This window comes from Pogoniulus pusillus, chromosome Z (assembly GCF_015220805.1).
Source record: "Pogoniulus pusillus isolate bPogPus1 chromosome Z, bPogPus1.pri, whole genome shotgun sequence".
In the NCBI taxonomy this organism is placed as follows: Eukaryota; Metazoa; Chordata; class Aves; order Piciformes; family Lybiidae; genus Pogoniulus; species Pogoniulus pusillus.
The window spans coordinates 40,637,724-40,651,523 of NC_087309.1; the positions used below are offsets into that span (position 1 = coordinate 40,637,724).

Sequence of the window (13,800 nt, forward strand, 5' to 3'; positions counted from 1 at the left end):
AATCGATGAGGCTTCCACCGTTCGGCTGAGCCACCTTTACACCAGTCATGGTTACAAATAGTTTGAGAACAGTTATTTGGAAGAGATGAATCCAAACCTGGCAAGCACCCCACTTGCCAAAGGGAAGAGCTTCCCAGGGGCCTCAGGAGTGCATCAAAACTCACAACTGCCTTTTGCTGGTTGAGGAAATTCCTGTTTAGGTCCCTTCTTAGCAGAGAATTCTCCTGAACCACTGCAGCTGCTAAATCCATAGGTGGAGAGGGAAGCCTCTGAGACAAAGAGCTCTTCCTCTCCACAACTGTCTTTTTGACAAACCCTGAGTTTAAGCTTGTCCCATGTCACAGAAGATGACAGACAATATGAGCAGGTGCCAGGAACACACTGACCGTCAATTTCCTTCCCCAGACTTGCTTCCAGCTTGGGGTCTGTGTCTTACCCGGCTGGGCAGGGCACAAAGTTTTTGGGGAGAGGTCTTATGAGTCTACCGATCTGCAGCCCTGGGTGTCTCATCCCCTGGCTGCCTCCATCCTAGCTTCTCTGCTACCCCCTGCCTGGCTTTGAGGGTAGGGAGGGGCTATGGATGTGCTGCCACACAAGGGAAAGGGAACCATTGGAAGTCCACTCAGCCTCATATCGCTCCAGCGTGGTCGATGTCGTTCTGCTCTCTGTTTCCAAGGGTGAAGCACAAAAAAGCACTTTGAGTGCAAACAGCGCTGAAGGTTGGGTGAGGAAGAAGATAAAAAAGGAAAATTGAGGAGTTCCTTTAAAATAAAGTTTATTTTCCTGGTGTAGCCCACACTGACAGCAGGAGAATACACTTTGCTTCCCTAAGAAATTAAAACTGAGGACAGAAGTTGCAACTGACAAAAGCAGACAATAATAAAGAAAGAATCCCCAAATCTCCCAGGCTGCTGAGCAGGGACTGCTCAAGCTGCCCCCACGGGAAGGTTTCTCACTGCAGATGCTCCACGGCTAGGTGCTTGCTGACAGCTTCTCGTGCAGCTCCAGCAGTCGCACGTCTCCATTGGCTTTGGCATTGTCTATGAGCACCTGCAGAGAAAAACAAGCAGTGAAAAGCTGTTGAAGATTCCAGTGCTGACCTCCAGGGTACCTGAATCTCTGCTCTGCAGTGTCCCGAGGGATCAAGGAGCCCATAAGCAAAGGCAGGAGATACCCAGCAGGACACAGCAGCTTGCTGAGAACACCAGGCACTTGCAGACCCCCAGCCTGCAGTGACCTGCTGAGCCTGCAGTGCCCTACACTGCACTACAGCAGCACCATTTGCTTCTTAAACCTCAGGAGCAAGTGACCTGCTGTGATGGAACAAGCAGTGCTAGGCAGGACCTGTCCGCCTGCTGCCTCTCAGACACTGCTGCAATTACAGAGTCACAGACTAGGATGGCTTGGAAGGGGCATTCAAGATCACTCAGTTCCATCCCCCTGCCACAGGCAGGGACACCTCCCACTAGCCCAGGTTGCTCAAGGCCTCATCCACCCTGGCCTTGAACACCTCCAGGGAGGGAGCATTCACAATCTCTCTGGGCAACCTGTGCCAGTGCCTCCCCACCCTCACTGACGAGAATTTCTTCCTCCTCTCCAGTCTCTATCTCCTGTCTCTCAGCTCAAAGCCATCACCCCTTGTGCTGGCACTCCCAGCCCTTGTCCAAAGTCCCTCCTCAGCTCTCCTGAAGCACCTTTAGGTACAGAAAGGCTGCTCTAAGGTCTCCCTGGAGCCTTCTCTTCTCCAAATGGTCCTCAGCTATTCTACAGACCAGTAGAATTCTTGCCAATTTGAGTTAGAGAGGGTTTGCTGTTTGGTTTTCATACAGTCACAGAATTGGTTTGGATGGAAAGAGCCCTCCAAGGCCATAAAAAGTTCAATCTTCAACCCACAGAATCATAGAATGGTTTAGGTTAGAAAGGACCTCAAAGATCATCCAGTTCCAACCCCCTGCCATAGGCAGGGACACCTCCCATTAGAACAGATCACTCAAAGCCTCATCCAACCTGGCCTTGATCACCTCCAGAGAAGGGAACATCCACAGCCTCCCTGGGCAACCTGTGCCAGTGTCTCACCACCCTCACTGTTAAGAACCCTTTCCTAACATCTAGTTTGAATCTCCTCTCTGCCAGTTTAAACCCATTACTCCTCATCCTATCATTAAAAGACCTTGAAAATAGTCCCTTCCCAGCCTTCCTGTAGGCCTCTTTAAGATACGGGAAGGCCACTGTAAGGTCTCCTCAAAGCCTTCTCTTCTCCAGGCTGAAAAGCCCCAACTCTTGTAGCCTGTCCTCACAGCAGAGCTCTCTGATTCTCTTCTTGGCCCTCTTCTGGACTCGCTCCAACAGGAGGAATGGAAGATTCCAAACAGCCTTGATGCAGCATGGACAGTTTAAGTCTGCTGTGTCCATACAGAACCCTTAAGCACTGCAAGCTCTGGAGCAGCTGAGCCAGCACCTCCCCTCCCCCACTCCCCGCTATGAGCACAGCAGGAGCCATAATCATGAGGCCGAGTGTCTGTATTCAAGGGCTGTCTCACATCTATGAATTCAGGATCTTCTTTGGCATGCAGATGGTGCAGCAGGTACCAGCGTGCCACTGACACGATGCTCTCTGGATTCCCTGGCTGGTGTACCACTCTGTCCAACATCCGGCGAGTCTCCCTAGAGAAGCACAAACAAAACCATTCCCAACAAATCACAGAGGGCCTTAGCTTTGCAGAGACCCTCCAAGGGCATTTTGTCCAATCCACTGCAGGCAGAGGGGAAACCTCCAACCAGAGCAGGCTGCACAGGGACACCTCCAACCTGACTTCAAATATCTCTAGGGATGGAGCCTCCACCACCTCCCTGGGCAGCCTGTGCCAAGGTCTCCCCACCCTCATTCTGCACAACTTCCTCCTGATGTCCAACCTAACTCTGCCCTGCTCCACTTCCAAACCACTGCCCCTCAGCCTAGCCCCACAGGCCCTTCTCAGCAGTCCCTCCCCAGCCTGCCTGCAGCTCCCCTGCAGCTATTGAAATGCAGCTCTAAGCTCTCCCTGGAGCCTTCTCCAGGCTGCACAGCCACAACTCTCCCAGGCTGTGCCCACAGCAAAGATACTGCAGGCCTCTGAGCATCTTGGTGGCCTCCTCTGGACTCTTTCCAGAAGCTCCAGGTCTCTCTTGTGCTAGTGGCCCCACACTGTGGCTGGACACAGCCCTACAGGTGAGGTCTCCCCAGAGCAGAGAGGCAGGATTCACTCTCTCCATCTCTGGCCAGGTTCTCCTGAGCCAACTTCTGCAGACTACTCAGGTCCTCTCCCCTGTCCTTTCTAAGTGCCACACAAGAATGAATTCCTTTGTGCAATTCCCTTTCAGTCACAGGAGTCAGGGCTGTGGCCAATGCCTACTTGTGCTGCACTCCAAAGTCAGGAGGTGGTGCCCACCTTGCTGCCATGTTGCGCTGATACTGCAGTAGTGCCTGCAGGAGAGATGCCAGGGGGCAAGGAGAGAGCTTCAGAGCCTCAGCTGTTGCCTCCTGTGCCAAGGCTGGCCAGTGGTCACCTGAGACGTTAGCCTGTGGAAAGGGGGGAAACATGGGAAAAGGAGATGGGGGGGAAGGGAAAGAAATGGGAAACAGTTTTATTTCAGTGTGTAGTGTCAACCAATTCTCTGTTTGCAGCTCTCTGGAGCAGTTAATTGGTGCTCTTCTGAGTTCAGTAATGCTTCTGGCAGGTCAGGACAATATCTCTGCACAAACCTAACTCAGTCCAAGAACTTCTAGAAGAACCTGGAGAAGCCTTGTGAATATTCCAGGAGCAGCCCTGCCAGCTCATTCCCCTTGTTTGTTTCTCAAGGAATCTGTTCCATGTGTTGTGGGAATGCTGCTGTGAGTCACAAACCCTTGTTCAGCATCACTTAGCCTGCGGAGCTTCAGCTCCTGCACAGAACTGTTCAAGAGTGTAGGATGGATCCCCAGCAGTGACATCACCTTTTGCCAGAAGAAAAAAACCTTCTCCAAGATGGGAATGACCTAATGGAGACAATTCCTGAATCTTCTGTCTGAAGGGAAACCTTCTCACCCCACTGTGTGCAGCCAGCATTCCCATTGCTGACCTGGAAAGGGAGCCCAGTTTGAATTTGGAAAGAGAACTCGGAGAGGAGCCAATTAGCTTGGATCTGGGCAAGGCTCTTACCAGGCTTGCACACACTTGTTCAAAGCAGTGCAGATTAGAAAGGCCATAACACCTCACTCCCAGACCTTGTCCAAAGTCCCTCTCCAGCTCTCCTGGAGCCCTTTCAGGTTTAAGGTCTCCCTGAAGCCTTCTCCCCTCCAGGCTGAGCAGCCCCAGTTCTCCCAGCCTGTCCCTTAGGGAGGTTCTCCAGCCCTCTGGCAATTCATAAAACACAAATTTATTTCTAGAGGGCCTTCAGTTAAAGACTGCAGAGGCCTCTCACCATCCACGACCTCCTGCCACCCATGCAGTGATACAGTATGGGTTGTCCTACCATGCAGACTTCCAGGGCCAGCATAGCCAGCCTGAGCAGGCTGGACAACTTCCCATGCCAGCTGCCCTGCTGTGATGCCAGCTGCAGACTCTTCCTGTAGCACATCTCTGCTCCAATCATCATCCTTTGGGACTGGTACGTTTCTGCCAGCCACTGCAAAACAAAACACCCAACACAGTCACCTGTGTGGCCACCAAAGCACACAGCTGCAGGGTACCAGCACTGAGCTCCACTGATCCCAGCCCCACAGCACAATCAGCACAGTGCTACCAGCCACTCACCCAGCTCCTACTCCTGCCTCTACAGGCAGCTCTCCTCACCACAGCAGTACCTTCTGGAGTTTCCTTGGCCACCCATGGACAACTGGGCATTGCTCACAGGTAAGCAAGCAGCGTAACCCAGAATCCCAGCATGGTGGAGTCAGAAGTGACCTCTGGAGATCATCCAGTCCAACCCCCTGATAAAGCAGAGGTACCCACAACAGCTTGCCCAGGATCACAATGACCAGGGGGGTTGGAATCTCTGCAGACAAGGAGATTCCACAACCTCTCTGGACAGCTTGCTCCAAGCCTCCAGCATTCTTACACTGAAGTAGTTTCTCCTCACATTGAGGTGGAACTTCCTGGGTTCCAGTTTGTGTTCAGTGCCCCTTTATCTATTACTGGGCACGGAAAAGATCCAGGCCCCTTCTTCTAGCCCCCAACCCTTCAGATATCTGCAAACATTGAGAAGATCCCCTCTGGGGCTGCTCTTCTCCAGATTAAACAGCCCCAAGGCTCTCAGTCTTTCCTCATAGCAGAGATGTTCCAGTCCCTTCATCATCCTCATACAGCTTCCACTGGACTCTCTCCAGCAGATCCCTGTCCCTCTTAACTGGAGAGGATCCCAGAGCTGGACACAGTGGCCCAAGTTGGTCTCAGCAGGGCAGGGAAAGCATTCCCCAGCACTGGTGAGATTCTGCATCCTTGCTGTGTAGTTGCAGGCTGCTCTCTTAGGTCAAACATCCATTCCTGTGCAAACCAAAGCAGCCTTTCTTGTCCTCAGCTCTTTGCAGCTGAAGATGTCTGGATATGACGGAGCAAAGAACCCTTATGCAAAGCACCAGGGCAGCTCTGCCACATCCATTGTTGTCAGAGAGCTGTGGGCAGTGGGGCAGAGTCTAGTTGGAGGCCAGTGGTTGGTGGTGTTCCCCAGGGGTCAGTGCTGGGTCCAGCCCTGTCCATTGTACTCATCAATGACCTGGATGAAGGTACAGAGTGGACCTCAGCCAATTTGCTGATGACACCAAACCAGGACAACTGACTGACACTCCCTGAGGCTGTGCTGCCATCCAGTGTGACCTGGACAGGCTGGACAGATGAGCAGAAGGGAGCTTCATGAAGTTCAACACAGCCAAGTGTAAGGTCTTACACCTGTGGAAAAGGAACTCCCTGCACCAGCTAAGGGAGAGGATGCAAGAGATGGCACATCAGGGTGGAAGGCTAACAAGAGCCTTCAGGCTGTTACCTTGAAGCATGTTGGGGACACAGAAGAACTCTCTAAGTTTTACAGAGATGGACAAAGGGAATGAGGAATGAGCACACACAGAGCTTACTACTAGATTGGTGGCCATGGAAGAAGCTGGGAATGGTCAGACTGTAAGAGTGAAAGCCAATAGATTAACTCCCCCCTGAAATGCTTATGTACCAACGCATGGAGCATTGGAGATCTGCATTAGGCTGAATAACTATGATGTAATTGCCATCACTGAGATGTGGTGGGACAGCTCCCACAACTGGAATGTTGTCATGGATGGCTGTGTACTGTTCAGGAAGCATAGAGCAGCCAGACGAGGTGGGGGAGTTGCCCTCTATGTGCGAGAACAACTGAAATGTGCTGAGCTCTACCCAAGGAGGGAGGCACAACAGGTTGAAAGCTTGTGGGTAAGGATTAAGGGATGTGGGAAAGGGGGTGAAATGGTTGTGGGCATCTACTATAAGACCAAATCAGAAGGAAGATGTTGATGAGGCCATCTGCAGACAGCTGAAGGTAGCCTCTATACCTAACTCCTTTGTACTCATGGGTGACTCCAATCACCCTAATGGTTGCTGGAAAGATCACAGAGCCAGGCACAGCCAGTCCAGGAGGCTCTTGCAGTGTATCAAGGATAATTTCTTGATGCAGGTAGTAGAGGAGCCAACAAGGAGAGGTGCACTGCTGGACCTTGTATTAACTAATAAGGAGGGACTGGTTGAGGACATTAAGTTTGGGAACAGCCTTGGGGACAGTTGTCATGGTGGAGTTTAGTATTCTACAGGGTAGAATCAGACCAACAAGTAGAATTACAGCTCTGGACTTCTGCAGAGCTAACTTTGTGCTCTTCAGAGACATGCTTGCAGAAATCCCATGGGCAATGGCTCCAGAGGGTAATGGAGCCCAAGAAAGCTGGTCTATTTTTAAAGACCACTTCCTCCAAGCCCAAGCTAGGTGTGTTCCTGAGTAAAAAATCAGGTAGACATGCCAGAAGACCTGCCTGGCTGAGCAGGGAGCTCCTAAAGGAAACCTCAGGGAAGAAAGAAACTTACAATTCATGGAAGAAGGGATTTGTCACTTGGGAGAACTATAGAGAAGTTGTTAGGGCATGTAGGAAGGCAACAAGGAAGGCCAAAGCCCTCTTGGAACTGAAGCTGGCAAAGGAAGTAAAAGAGAACAAGAAGGGCTTCTTCAAATCCACCAGTAGAAAAAGGAAGAAGAGGGAAGGTGGGGGTGGGGCACTGCTGAACGAGGAGGCAGCCCTGAGAACTGAGGATGCAGAGTGGGCAGAGCTGCTGAATGCCTTCTTTGCTTCAGTCTTTACACCTAAGGCTGAACTCTCCAATGTACTCCAGACCTGGATGGAGGAGAGGAAGCCTGGAGGAGGGAATGTTCCCCACTGGTCACTGCAGACTGGGTTAGGGATCAACTGCACAAAGTGAACATTCACAAGTCCATGGGCCCTGATGAGATGTACCCAAGGGTGCTGGGAGAACTGGCTGATATTATTGCTCTACCACTCTCCATCATCTTTGCCAAATTGTGGCAGACAGGAGAGGTGCCTGAGGACTGAAGGAGAGCCAATAGCACTCCAGTCTTCAAAAAGGGCAAGAAAGAGGTTCTAGGAAACTACAGACCAGTCAGCCTCACCTCCATCCCTGCAAAAATGATGGAGAGGCTCCTGCTGGAGGGCATCTCAAGGCACTTGGAAGAGAAGAAGGTTATCAGGAGTAGTCAGCATGGATTTACCAAGGGGAAGTCATGCTTGACTAACCTGATAGCATTCTGTGATGCCATAACCGAATGGGTAGACCAGTGGGTGTAGTCTATCTTGACCTTAACAAGGCCTTTGACACCGTCTCCCTTGATACTCTAATGAGCTAGCTCAGGAAGTGTGGGATAGAAGAGCAAACAGTGAAGTGGATTTGGAACTTGTTACAAGGTAGAGTTAAAAGAGTGCTGATCAATGGTGCTAAGTCCAGCTGGAGACCTGTAATCAGTGGAGTCCACCAGCAATCAGTGCTGGGTCCAGTCCTGTTCAACATCTTCATCAATGGCATTGATGAGGGGACAGACAGACAGACAAGAGTCTGCTCAGCAAGTTTGCTGATGACACCAAACTGGGAGGCTTGGCTGATTCAGCAGAAGGCTCTGCACCTGGACAGACTGAGGAGCTGGGCACAGAGGAACCAAATGAGGTTCAACAACAACAAGTGCAGAGTCCTACACCTGGGAAGGAATAATAAACTCCACCAGTACAGGCTGGGAGGTGATCTGCTGGAGAGCAGCCCTGTGGAGAGGGACCTGGGAGTGCTGGTGGATAACAGTTATCCATGGCACAGCAATGTGCCCTTGTGGCTAAGAAGGCCAATGGGATCTTGGGGTGTATTAAGAGTGTGTCCAGCAGATCAAGGGAGGTTCTCCTTCCCCTCTACTCTGCCCTGCCGATACCTCATCTTGAGTACTGCATTCAGTTTTGGGCTCCTCAGTTGAAAAGGGACAGGGATCTGCTGGAGTGGGTCCAGTGGAGGGCTGTGAGGATGATTAGGGCCAGTGGAGGGCTACAAGGATGATTAAGGGACTAGAGCACTGCCTTATGAGGAGAAGCTGAGGGACCTGGGACTTTTTAGTCTGGAAAAGAGAAGCCTGAGAGGGGATTTAATAAATGTTTATAAACATCTGAGGGCTGCTCATGAGTGGCAAGGACAGGCTCTGCTCACTTGCTCCCTGGGATAGGACAAGCAGCAATGGGTGTAAGTTGCAGCACAAGAAGTTCCACGTCAACACAAGAGGGAGCTTCTTTACTGTAAGGTCACAGAGCACTGGAACAGGTTCTCCAGAGAAGTTGTGGAGTGTCCTTCTCTGGAGCCTTTCAAGGCCTGTCTGGATGTGTTCCTCTGTGATCTGTGCTAGATTGTGTGGCCTTGCTCTGGCAGGGGGGTTGGACTTGAAGATGTCTTTGGGTCCCTTCCAACCCCTAACATCCTGTGATCCTGTGAGGTGAGGGGTGACCTGCTGGGAAGCAGCTCTGCAGTAAAGGACCTTGGAGTGTTGCTGGGCAACAGGATATCCACAAGCCAGCAGTGAGACCTTGTGGCCAAGGAGGCCAGTGGCATCCTAGGGTATGTGGAGAAGAGTGCAAGGAATTTCTTCTCCCACTTAACTTTGTCTTGGTGAGGTCACATCTGGAATCCTGGGCTCAGTTCTGGGCTCCCCAGTTCAAGAAGAAAGGGACTTGCTGGGGAGGGTACAGCAAAAGGCTACAAAGATGCTGAAGGGACTGGAACATGTCTGTGCAGAGGAAATGCTGAGAGCCCTGGGGCTGGTTAGTCTGGAGAAGAGCAGCTTGAAAGGGGATCTCCTCAATGCTGAATAATACTTCAAGGGTAGGTGTCAGGCCATGCTGAATGAAGCCTTGAACAACCTGGCCTAGTGAGAAGTGTCCCTGTCCATGGCAGGAGGCTGGAACTGGATGATCTTTCAGGTCTCATCCAACCCAAACCATGCTGTTATTCTTTAAATATAAGCTGTGTTTCTCCTCTGGACAAATGAAAGCAAAGAATGAAGCAAACTCACCCCCCTCCAGTGCTCTCTGCTGACAGCAGCACACTAAAGCCAGGCAGAGGACCCCCCACTTACTTGCCAGGCTGCAACCGAAGTTGAAGTGGTCATGACTGTCTTGTGGAGCTCCTGCAGGATGCTGTCTGGAAGTTCCCTGTGAGTCTGCAGCAGCTGCTTGCACTGAACTTGTCTCAACAGCAAAAGCAGAGCTGGGTGCTCAGGGCGGCTTTTTAAACCCTAGAACCAGAACAAGGCTCAGTGTGGCACCAAAATTGGTATTTCCAGACACCAGTAGACAGTTTCATAGCTCCACTTTGCTGTTTGCAGCAAACAGCATTGAAAGCATTCCTGGAATACCTGCAACCTGACATATCTCACCTGCTCTGCACAAAGAAGTGTTCCAGGAACTTACTCAGGGGAACAGAGAATGTTGCTTTCTGTCCTCAAAACACACTTGAAGCCCACCCTAAGTCCTGTGCATCTTCTGCTCTTAGAGGTTTGTGAGACAGAGCAGGGAGTGGTAGCCCTCCAGCTCTCCTTTGGCTTCACAGTGGCAGTTTAGGGCTAACAGAGCTCCTACCTGCAGTTACTGCTCTGAGTATCTGCCATGCTTTGCTGAACAGCAGGTTAGTGAACAAAGGCAGAAAGGGCAGATTTTATTTCCCACACTGCTTGGGATGCTGGCATCCAAACAGTTTGGGTGCTGCACGCAGGAAACACCTTGAGGAGAGGAAGAAATGCCAACAACTGCTGCATCTTGCAGGTCTACTGGAGCAGAGAGCTGCTGATTCAGAGATCACCTCTTGGTACCATGCACATCAACCATGACTTCTACACAACTCCACCCCATCCTCAAGTGCAGTGCCACCATACCTTGTTACACAGAGCTTCAGCTGCTGAAAGTTCACCAGTCTCCTCCAGACTGGTAACAGCTTGGCACAGACACCAGTCTTCAAGAGTCTGGATGTAACTCTGTGGAAGGTCTCCTTCTGCAGCTGCAGAAGACATAAAACACAGAAGCACAGTGCTGTGCGTGCTGCGGTGCCACATCAGGTCACTCCTTCCAGATCTGGGCTGAGAGGGAATGGTAGGAACACTGACCTGACCTGGCTTCTTCTTTTTGTAGGAAGACTGACAGATTAAAATCAAAAGCAGGAGGAGAGGACATGTTTGGGGCTCTTACACTTTAGTGCCTCAGCATAGTGGCTCAGTTGTAAATAAGCCTAATTTTTTTCCAGAGAATTCCAGTCCAAAGAATACACAGTTTTAGGGACTGGACACAGAATAACAGAAAAAAAAGTGCATCTAATTTCACTGGGCAAAATAGAGTATCTTCTATTTTGCAGCACCAGTTGTTTTCTCCCTCTCTGGCTGTCTGCTGCTTGGCTTCCTGCTTCTCTGCTCTGTGACCCTGCATGCTGATCTCCTTGGTTGGGTTTGCAAAAGGTATGGTGGGGGAGGTAGAGACAGTGGGAGGAAAGCTGAAAAACTGTACAAGGGGTATTGTGGTGGTGTTGAACTGTCACTAATATTTAAGTATACCTCATGCACCATGATTGTTCTTCATACTTTTCTACTCAGTCTACTTTTGTAAACATCATTTCATTACCAAAATTCTGGCTAAGTGTGGTAAATTCACTCCAAGAAGGTAAAATTCCAGTTTGTTGGGCTCCAAACCTAATCCACAACAACACTGATATTTTCAGAGCAGGCAGTCACACAAGAAATTTGAATCCCAGCTTTCTAGACACTTCAGACATTCAGCCAGGCTGAGGCTGTGACTCCAACGGAACACAGAAATCCAGAGCAACTCAAAGACTCAAGCTGAGAAGAACTCAGGAGCCTTTCCCTGTAAGTTGTGTTGTTGTGCTGTACACCCATACACCTGGGCACCAGAGTTCCGAATTCCTGCTTTAGAAAGGCTTTGGAGTGCACAGCAAATCGCACTGCAGTGACAAACCCTACATGTGCATTAGGGCTTAGCTTTTTCACATGACAAAACACACCCTCCCGAGCACTTCCCACAACTTCAGCAGTGTTGCAGGCTTGCAGCACTTCCCTTTGACTTCATTGCTTTCAAGCTACAAAACTGACAGCTCTTACTTTGGGCTGAGACTGCAGCTAGCAGAGTCATCTCCAGACCAGTGCGCGGTGGCCGAGCACAGCTCAGGCGGGCAGTGGTGTTCTCAGCGTGGCAGGCTGCCATCAGCACTGCCCAGGCCGCAGGGTTACCTAGGCAAGAATGGGCAAAAGCAGCTCAGACCTGCTCTGATGGTGCTGCTGGTTCACTGAGAACGGTTTGCAGCAGAGCAAGCATTGAAACACAGCCACTAGTGGAACCATACACCCAGCACAAGGCAAGGGATCCAACCAGAGCTTCTGGCAGCGCAGCACCAGGCACCTGACATTTCCCTCCCATGACTGAGGTTCTGCACACGACCAGGCAAAGATGCTGCTGGGAAGGCAGACTGATGGACTATTGACAGAGCCACCAGAGTGCAGCCAAAGCTGCCAGGTTACTGCTGGCTCAGGAGGGTAAACTGCATAGAATCACAGAATGGAATGGGTTGGAAGCGACCTTCGGAATCATCCAGGTCCAACTCCTTGCCATAGGCAGGGACACCTCCCACCAGTCTAGGTTACTCAAGGCCTCATCCAATCTGGCCTCGAACACCTCCAGGGAGGGGACATCCACAGCCCTCCGGGCAACCTGTGCCAATGTCTCCCCATTCCCACAGTCGTGAATTTCTTCCTCGTCTCCAGTCTCAACCTGCCCTCTACAAGCTTCAATCCATTCCCTCTCCTCCAATCACTCCAAGCCCTTGTAAAAAGTCCCTCCCTGCTTTCTTTGAGGCCCCTTTCAGGTACCATCACTTACTGCTGTACAAGGCCAGCAAAAAGGTCAAGATTGCCAACACATCTTTCACTCACCATCCTGGCCAGGATCAGTAATGGTGGGGGGGGAGGAGCAGGGATTGCACCCCTGTTCTGGGCACTGGTAAGGTCACAGCTGAAATCCTGAGTTCAGTTTTGGTCCCCTCACTCCAGGAAGGACATTGAGGGGCTGAAGCAAATACAGAGAAGTGCACCAAAGCCAGGGAAGGGTCTGGAGAAGAGGGCTGGGGAGGAGCAGGTGAGGCAGCTGGGGGGGTTTGTCTAGAGAAAAGGAAGCTGGGAGGAGACCTCATTGCTCTCTACAGCTCCCTGAAAGGAGGTTGGAGCCAGGTGGGGGTTGGGCTCTGCTCCCTAGTCTCAAGTGGTGGAATGAGAGGAAATGCCAGGGGAGGTTTAAGTTAGACACAAGGAACAATTCTGTGCTACAAGAGTGGTCAGGGATTGGAACAGGCTGCCCAGGGAGGTGGTGGAGTCCATGTCACTTGGGGCCATGGTTCAGTGGCCATAGTGGTTATAGGCTGATGGTTGGACTGGATGTTCTTAAGGTGCTTTTCCAACCCAAACAATTCCATGATTCTATGACAAAATAAAATGTGCAGCATGCTGCTCTGGAACAGCAGTCACAGTCTTGTGTGCACCTGTAGCAAAGACATTTCCAACCTGCATCCCCTTTACCACCCCAGAGCAGAATCCCGGCACAGAAAAGATGGTTTAGTTTTCCACTGCTGAGTGCAAATCAGCAGCTCAAAGTCCCAGAATACTTACCCTTCATTCACTCAGTGCAGATCCCCAGCTAGTGACAGCTGCCTGCTGTCCAGGGCCACCCTTCTGACAGAAAACATTTTCCATCCAAACTCTCAAGGCAGAGGAAGAAACCTCTCCTGCTGGCTTTAACAGCAGGCTGAGTGCCCATGTCAGGGTTCTGTCTAATATGCTCTGAAGTACTTCTCTATTCTGCTGAGGGATTGACAAGTTGCTGTGTTTTCAGAAGAAGCCTTGAAACCCAGCCACTTTTTTTCCCTCTTGCCTGGTTTAATTCCCAACCCTAAGCTGCTAGCATTCTCCTGTAGCACAGGCTGACAAGTCAGAACCAGGAAGCAACCCAGGAAAAGGCAGATTTGTGTAGCTGGCACAACAGACGTGCAAAATAATCACTAAGGGGTGGAAAACAAGAGAGACCTGGAGAGAGGTGGATGGCCTTCTGAATGTTCTTCAGAGGGTTGTTCTGCTTATCTTCTGACATGTGACACCCTGCAGCCAGCTGGTTCACTGCAATGTCCACCAGGGCTTCCTGCAAAGCAGAGCAGAGCAGTGATCAAAAGGGACTGGTTTGGGGATGCT

The 13,800-nt window shown here is 50.9% G+C and overlaps 1 protein-coding gene across 1 annotated transcript in view; it reads right to left on the reverse strand.

The window, feature by feature from the left end:
• Positions 1-758: 758 nt before the first annotated feature.
• The window catches only part of SKIC3 (SKI3 subunit of superkiller complex), a 65,927-nt gene continuing 52,885 nt past the window's right edge, over positions 759-13,800 (reverse strand). Inside the window, exons 34-41 of the mRNA XM_064176705.1 lie at positions 13,639-13,750; positions 11,668-11,796; positions 10,438-10,559; positions 9,643-9,801; positions 4,492-4,644; positions 3,429-3,559; positions 2,541-2,664; positions 759-1,050 (exon numbers count right to left, since the gene is read on the reverse strand). Of these exons, the coding sequence (XP_064032775.1) occupies positions 973-1,050; positions 2,541-2,664; positions 3,429-3,559; positions 4,492-4,644; positions 9,643-9,801; positions 10,438-10,559; positions 11,668-11,796; positions 13,639-13,750 (1,008 nt within the window). The 3' untranslated portion in view covers positions 759-972. The remainder of the gene's footprint in view (positions 1,051-2,540; positions 2,665-3,428; positions 3,560-4,491; positions 4,645-9,642; positions 9,802-10,437; positions 10,560-11,667; positions 11,797-13,638; positions 13,751-13,800) is intronic.